Source organism: Aptenodytes patagonicus, chromosome 4 (assembly GCF_965638725.1).
Source record: "Aptenodytes patagonicus chromosome 4, bAptPat1.pri.cur, whole genome shotgun sequence".
Lineage (NCBI taxonomy): Eukaryota > Metazoa > Chordata > Aves > Sphenisciformes > Spheniscidae > Aptenodytes > Aptenodytes patagonicus.
The window spans coordinates 83,642,763-83,650,256 of NC_134952.1; the positions used below are offsets into that span (position 1 = coordinate 83,642,763).

Genomic DNA, 7,494 nt, shown 5'->3' on the forward strand with positions numbered 1-7,494 from the left:
CAGCTGGGTGAGAAGCAGAGGATACCTCACACTAGCTTCTAAAACTGAGAGGAGCGAAGCTGAGGAGAGATTCACATCCAGCAGCAAGCCACACACAAGCCTCTCCTTTTTCTTTGCAAGCTGCTTACTGGAACTTCTGGGGAACCCGGAACAGAGTACCATACAAGCCATACAGCAAAAAAAAAAAAGCAAGCCAAAAGCTTCAAGTAACCAACCGTAACTCACAGCAGTTAACAAACACAGCACTTGGTTTATTTTTGTTTTCAACCGAAACAAGACTCAGTAGGTTGGTTACCTGTAACCAAAGTACTCTATTTCAGAAGTGAGCTTCCAGGTGCAGAGACTTGCAGTAAGAAGTCTTCAGATGTACAGTATTTATATCATACAGAGTACACAATAAATTACTATCTACATGCAACATACCTACAAAAAGTTACATATAACGTAAAAAAATACAGTATTTTCTGCTCATTTTTTGTTTTAAATTTTTTTCTGTACATTTTTTTCATTTACATTTTTATATACATTTTTGTAAACTTTTTGTAATTTTATAAAACTGAAATCACATAACAGTTATGAACTTACAGCACCGCTCTTACCGTTCTAAAACAAAGCTTGCATCTACGAAACAGCCTTTAGCTTGTTTGCTCCTTCATTTCTACTTTGGCACCAACACACTTCACACCATTACTCCGAGCTAATTAGTCCACTTGCTACCTAACCGTGTTCTCAATATGGAGAAACACAATCACACTTCAGCTTGTGCTTCAGTATAAGAAGTTCAGAAAAAACCATTACATTAACTACTTCATCAACATCACATTTACCTGATATTACTGCATAATATCGACTTTTCCTGCACTAACTGCTTTACATAAGCATGCAAACAAGTCTGATTATGACTCAATCAATAACATGAGTATACTGAAAAACAACTACAAGGGTTAAATATTAAAAGGAATGTAGACTTACCAAGATTTACCATGTTAATAAGTCTAAGCTAATAGTATGGATTGACATGTTAACAGTTAAGATTTTAAACACACTGAAGTATACAATGTGAGTTTCAGTGTAAAAACATCTGTATTAAAGAAAACTTGAAATTACTCCCTGCCACACAGTTTATACTATCCTTTAGTGAAAACTAGTATTGACTAGAAGAAACCTTCTTGCCATGCATACTGCCATCATGAAAAAGGGATTCCTGAAGTTTATAAAAACTAAGCTTTAGAAAAAACAACCTACGTGGAGTACACAACTCCAGATCCTGCTGACAAGGAGCATAGCATGTAAAGTGTTAGAGCAGTTTCAGCATTTGGCAGTAAATCATTTCAGCCTGGTACTGTGGATACGTATCCCTCCACATAACCTACTAAGCCAATTTAATCTAACCCCAAAATACTAAAGGGTGGAGGTGCCCTGAAGAGGACTCTAGTCCAACCTCCTGCTCAAAGCAGGGTCAACGCTGAGTCAAAACCAAGCTCGGGGCTTTGTCACGCTGAACCCTGAGAACCTCCCAGGACAGAGATTGCACAGCCCCTCTTGGTCCACTCCCATGCTGGGCTGTCCCCATGGAACAAACTTCTTCCATTAACTGAGAATTTCACATTTCAATTTAATGAAAGCCTCTCATTCTTGCTCCATGCTTCTCAGTCAAGACCCTGAAATTATCTCCTCCTCAGCAACCTCCTCTTAGATACCAAAAGGCTGCTGTTCAATCCCATTTTCCCCCCAAAGGCCACTTAGCCAGGCTGAAGAAGCTCATTTCACTTAGCCTCTCCTCACAGGTCCTGTGCCCCAAATCATTTAACCATCTTGGCAGCTTCCTGTCGGACTCGCACGAGTTGATCGACCTCTTGAGCCCAAAACTGGACACTGTTCCAAATGAGAATGAATGCCAAGTAAAGGGAGGAAAAAGCCTACTTCCCTCAATCTATTGGCTACGCTCCTGTTAACACAGCCCAGTATGCTGTCAGCCTTCATTGCTGCCAGGGCACACTGCTAACACATTTAGCTGCTAACCTTTTTGGACCACCAAGTACAGGACTACGTTTATACTCACTGATAACAGAACTATACATGAACTTTTTTGCTGAACTGGGGACCTGAATGGGATTTTTTTTTTTAATTCCTTAAAATTACAACAACAAAAAAACCAAGGCAGGCATTCAAAGCATTGATATACCACAGCAATTCTTGCCTTAATACCGTTTACAGATTACCACCTCATTTATTATTGCCAAAACACTCTACGGTGCATTAAAAATCTCAACCTAATACAATCAAGACTTAATGCTAAGACCGACAGCTAAGAGTTTGCCACTTAGTTTTAGGTTTGAGTTCAAAGAAGAAGGTGCCTTCCAGATCACTCGGAGGAGAACTGCTAAGGCTTTCTTCTCCGCTGCTCATATCTTCACAGGAGTCTTCACTAGAAGGAACAGTAGGAAAGGTAATTTAAACAAAGCACAATCCCTCTAAAGTGACAAAGTACTCCTCAGTTCTGTGTTCCCTCAAGCTGTTCTGTTCCTAGTATAACATCCCAGATGTAAATGCTTCTCAGCACTAAGGCTTAAATCATAACAAAGTACAATTTCCTTTTTCCTAATGCCAAAAACCTCCTACCAGCCAAGAAGCCGGTGTTCAAGATACCAAATATAAATTACTTTAGAAGATGTAAATGCTTTGTAAGCCTCTCTGCCTTAAAAAAAGGAACGCCTCCCCCCACCCCGCAAAGCGCTTGTACCTTTTCAACACCACAATGACAGCTCCCCTTTTACTTTTTCTTCTGTTTAAGATATATTTTAAGTCCACCAGTATTTTCCAAGCTAGCAATTTTTTCCAAGTAGTACTGAGTAAGCCTAGTTATACAGAGTTGCCATTAACATTTCCAGAAAATGAGAATTCCCAACAAATTAACGACCTGGTCTAAGTTTTACCAACCTCTTGCTTTCATTGAAACATCCACCCTCTGGTATTGTTGGCAACTCAGGAACACTGTAGTAACTGTTTTGAAGATTCTGGGCTGTACGTCTCGAAACAATCCAAACGAGCTTTTTGTGATCAGGCTTACAACATTCAGGAGAAGAATAATCTGCTAGGCATTTTGAGACCAATTCCCTCCAGTAAAGTAGGTCACTATCACTTATCTGAAAAGCAAAAAAAGAACCTATTTAGTCTATTACACACAGGCTCTGAAGATAACCCCTCCCTCCCTCCATTTTACCTTCTTGGAAAAGACTTGAAAAGCTATCAGTCAAGATGTAAGCAAGTCGTAACTGTGATACCTTTGTCAAAGTTGGGCTGCTTTTGAAGGTGAACTCCTATACACCTCCTAGAAATGTCCGCGTTGAAGTTTGAGTTAAGTTGACAGACAGTTTGCCTGTCAGTTGCTGTTAACATTTTCATTATCACTTCCAAAGGAAAAATGAAAACAGGATTATTCCATTTTAAAATAGATTTAAATTTAATAATAATAATTTACAGTCCCATTTTAAAATGGAATAATCTCATACTTTAAGGAACTACTTCCAACCTTCAAGAAACTGGGTTAGTTCAATTTGACTATAAGAGTCAAAAGCTTGTTTTAGGCCATCAACTGATACAGTATGCAGCTAGAAGCTATAAATCCTATGTTAGTTATTCAGGCAGAAAGAACAACCAGCCCAGCAGTCATCGTAGTCCTACGAACTAATTGGAAGTTTCTCTAGAACATACAGCTAGAACTGTACAAGTTAAATCATCTGCTTGTTGAAGAATGTATTATGTAGGCATTAGGTCAGCATTTCTTTTGATTTTATACATTTAAGATAGTTTTTTAAACCATAATCCTTTTGCTTGCCAGGCAGCTGCCGAGATGTGCCAGTATGCTCATTCTCTAAGCAGCCGTTTCCTGCATTTGGCATTCTACCAATGAAACCGTGTTAGTTACAAGAATTGCAGACACATGCTTACAGACTCATTTCATTGCTTACTTCAGCTGATGCCAAACAATACCTGTTAAATATTGTACACTGGCAGCAGGGGTCCCTTAAATGTAACATTGTACCTCATTAACTGTACCAGTCCCAACAACTGCAAAAACAATCCACAGAAAATATCTACCTTAGAATGCTTTTGAACACGCAGAAGGATCTCAAACAGCTCAACAGACTTCAAAGTCTGAACTTCTAGAGTGAGAAGGCACAAGGCCAAGACAGATGGCTAGAAGGACAAAAAACACCGCTCAACATGACATGAATCAAAACCTACTCAGAAGTCAAAGTTTCTACTTTTCTAAGTAGTCAAAGTACTTCTTCTTACTTTTGCTTTAGAAAAGACTAGACGACAGTTGCAAGCTTTTAGCTGTGCTTCCAATTTGTCGAGATTCAACACTTCTTTCCTGTAAGACACCCAAGAGAAAAAGCATTTGTATCAACAAGCATTCACTTGTCAGGACGTAAAAACTAAGGAGCTGCCTCCGCTACAGCCAATGCCACAGTCATTTAAGAGGCAACTAAAGAGAGAAAGGGCTTAGCAAACATATAGACCACCACCAACATGCAACTCAACTCACCTTTCTGAGGTATGACAGAGTACAATAGTATGGTACAAGTGCAAGAAGGTTAAGGCAGTAGTAGCTTTAAATTCAAAGTGCAACTTTTCTGAAATTATCTTTTCCATCCGTTTCAGGTCGGACACAGTGCATTTACATTGGCTGATCCGGATGATCTCATGGGCAGATGGAATATTGCATTCTTCTTCAACTACTCTGGCAGCCAGCTGGAAACAACAAACTCCAATGCAAGATAAATGCTTCGGTTTCACCTACAAGTAAGAGGAAGCACTATGAATACTTCCCCCCCCCATAAACACCGTGCTTATCAACAGCAACACCAACAGCTCACCCAGCCTAGGTGAGCTGTCTTGAATATTTACAGTTCAACAGAAAGAGATTTGCTTATCTCAACCAGACCTGACATGAGTCAGCTAATACACCTCACCTAGTCATAACTAGTTTCATGACTTAAGTTTCAACAAAACACAGCTGGCAGAGCCAATAAAGCAATATCAATCTGCCATAGCTAAGTCAGAGGAAGTAAAGTTCAACAGCTGAGCACCCTCTATTGAAATTGTTTCACATCACTACACAGCAAGTAAATTGCAGTAAGAACTGCAATACCCTGCTTCTCCAAGCAGCAGTGCTCACTTACCCTCACTTAAAGCCTACACAAATCCCGCCTGAGCCTGTTCTAGGCAGTCCTATCCCTCCACAACTTGTTCCCACCTCTGCTATTCTCTCCCATGTACCAGCATAACCTTTTGTGCAACCTCAAGGACAGTCAGACCAAAGAACTGACGCAACTTTAGTTTTTCTGCCAACTTAGTAACGGGGAACTGGTTTAGGTTCAAATCATCTGCCATAAAGCAGCACAAACACAAGAAAAACATCCCCAAAATGATCACTTGGTATTAGTTCCAGCACTAAGCTAAGCTGTTCCTAGAAACAGTCTGTAACGCAAATTGGTTTGTTCCTTCTTAATCCCTCCTTTCTTAGTCTTCTACATCTACCTGGTGAAGGCTACAGACTTACTAGAGGAAATAAACCACGCTGCTACTTGACTTTAGAGGTAAAAAAAACTGTACTCAACTTCAGGTTTACAAAGGAGGACTTCAGAAATGTTGCTAGCATAGAATGAGTAAATAGCCACAGTTATCTCCTAGATCACAACCTTCCCCTTTTTGTCAGGCAAGAAAGTTCACGGGAAACTCGCCTATTCCCCACCGACACTATAGCAGGTCCTCTCCCCCCAATATACCTTCATAAGAGCCAAGAATCTGTCCAGAATATTAACAGCCAAAACAAATGTTTCAGTTGCAAAACCGAAAAAGTTGGTCAGACTCCAAAGATCTTCCACCTTGGCATTCCTTTGTCTCGGACACAGAGTGTTCTCATTCTACAGGAAGAGAAGCAAAGTCAGAATTATTCAGCGGCAGCAGTGATGACTGTGACCACTCTCTCCCTACGTCATCTTTTACTTAAATCAAAGGGAAGCAATTATTTTCTTCCATAAATACTTTATTTCTCTTAACTTAAAAAAAAATTTTAGATATTTGAGACTCAAAACACACCCAAGGTAGATGGATTACAGCCAGGTCCTGAGTCTCACTGGTGCAATACCGAGCACAACCACATTTCCAAGTACGCACTTGTTATTTTAAGACAATAGTTACCAAGTGCGTACATACACAGGGACTCCTGACCTTACGGAAACAGAGATGACCAAACTCAGCTTATTCTCCTCTCTGCCTGCATGTCAATATTTAAGTGACAAAAGCTCTGCTTTCAAAACAAAAAAGCAGGCTGATTTCAGAGACTTTCTTTGTTAAACGTTAAGGCCCCTACCAAAAAACTCACCAGCATCCGAAGGAATGTAAGCCTGCCCCAAACTCAATAAGGAACTCTGGTCATTAACGTGGATATGTTTATGCTTAGCTTATTTTTTGCTGTTAAGCACTAAGTGTTTCTAGGTTCATTTCCCTAGACCTTGTTAAGGAAAAGCTGGTCATTCCCCCCCATTTGTTAATTGCCTACTTGACATCCCAGCTTTCCTGCAGTGGTACAGCACAGTGGTACAAAGCTCCCGAGATGAAAACAATACACTTCTATTGGTTCTGTGTTCACTCGAAGTTTAGAAGATAAATATTAAACGCCTGAGTATTTTACTTGCCCTGTAGGTCATAATTCTTTGACAATGTAGCATACGTTAATGACTACAGATTAAGACAGAGTTAAAACAAAAGGCAAGCGGCGTTTACAGAAGACAGAATTGACTTTCCCAAGCTAACGCACGTCTCCCTTCTAGCTCGGGGTTTTTTTTAAACACGTATGTCCTGCCCAGAGGAGGCTGCCTCCTCCCTCCGCGCCTACCCCAGCCCGGCTCCCCGGTCCCCCCTCACCTCGGCGGCGCACTCGATGAGGCTGAGCCCCTTCTCGCGGGGCTGGAACCGCCCCTCCTGCTCCAGGTGGAGATTCAGCTGCTTGAAAAGCCACAGCGCCTCGCTGCTCATCTTCTCCCCCGCCTTGGGATCCTTTACCTTCACGGCAGACGCACGTCGTCAACAGCTGGCAGCTCGCCCCCCCCCTTCCCCCCGTCGGACAAAGGGAGCCGGACGCCCCCCGCCCCTTCCCCGCCGGAGGCCTCTCAACCGCCTCCCCCCGGGGGGAGAAACTCTCACAGCACCGGGGAGGCGAACAAAGGGACCCGACTCAAGGAAGGGGCAGCCCGGCCCTGCCAGCACACTCACCCGGGGCTGTGGTGAGGGGGCACCGGGCCCCCCCCGCGGCCCTCACCGCTCGGTTCCTCCGCGGCTGGGAGGGGGGAGGCGAGCCCGGCTCCCGTCACCGCACGGACGCGGGTCGGCTCCGCCGCTGGCCCCGCATCCAGGCAGGGTCGCCTGCGCCCCCCGCCCGCGGCGGGCCCCGCTCGCCTCCCCCAGCGAGTCACGGCGATGCCC

General features: G+C 42.8%; 1 protein-coding gene across 1 annotated transcript; it reads right to left on the bottom strand.

Moving 5' to 3' along the window:
* Window positions 1-230: 230 nt before the first annotated feature.
* On the bottom strand, window positions 231-7,494 carry CCNG2 (cyclin G2). Its single transcript, XM_076337423.1, has 8 exons — window positions 7,285-7,494; window positions 6,937-7,074; window positions 5,796-5,933; window positions 4,553-4,803; window positions 4,300-4,378; window positions 4,102-4,200; window positions 2,941-3,146; window positions 231-2,428 (listed from the first exon to the last, which is right to left on the bottom strand). Exons 2-8 carry the CDS (start codon window positions 7,045-7,047, stop codon window positions 2,296-2,298), a joined length of 1,017 nt encoding a protein of 338 aa, XP_076193538.1. The 5' UTR covers window positions 7,048-7,074; window positions 7,285-7,494; the 3' UTR covers window positions 231-2,295.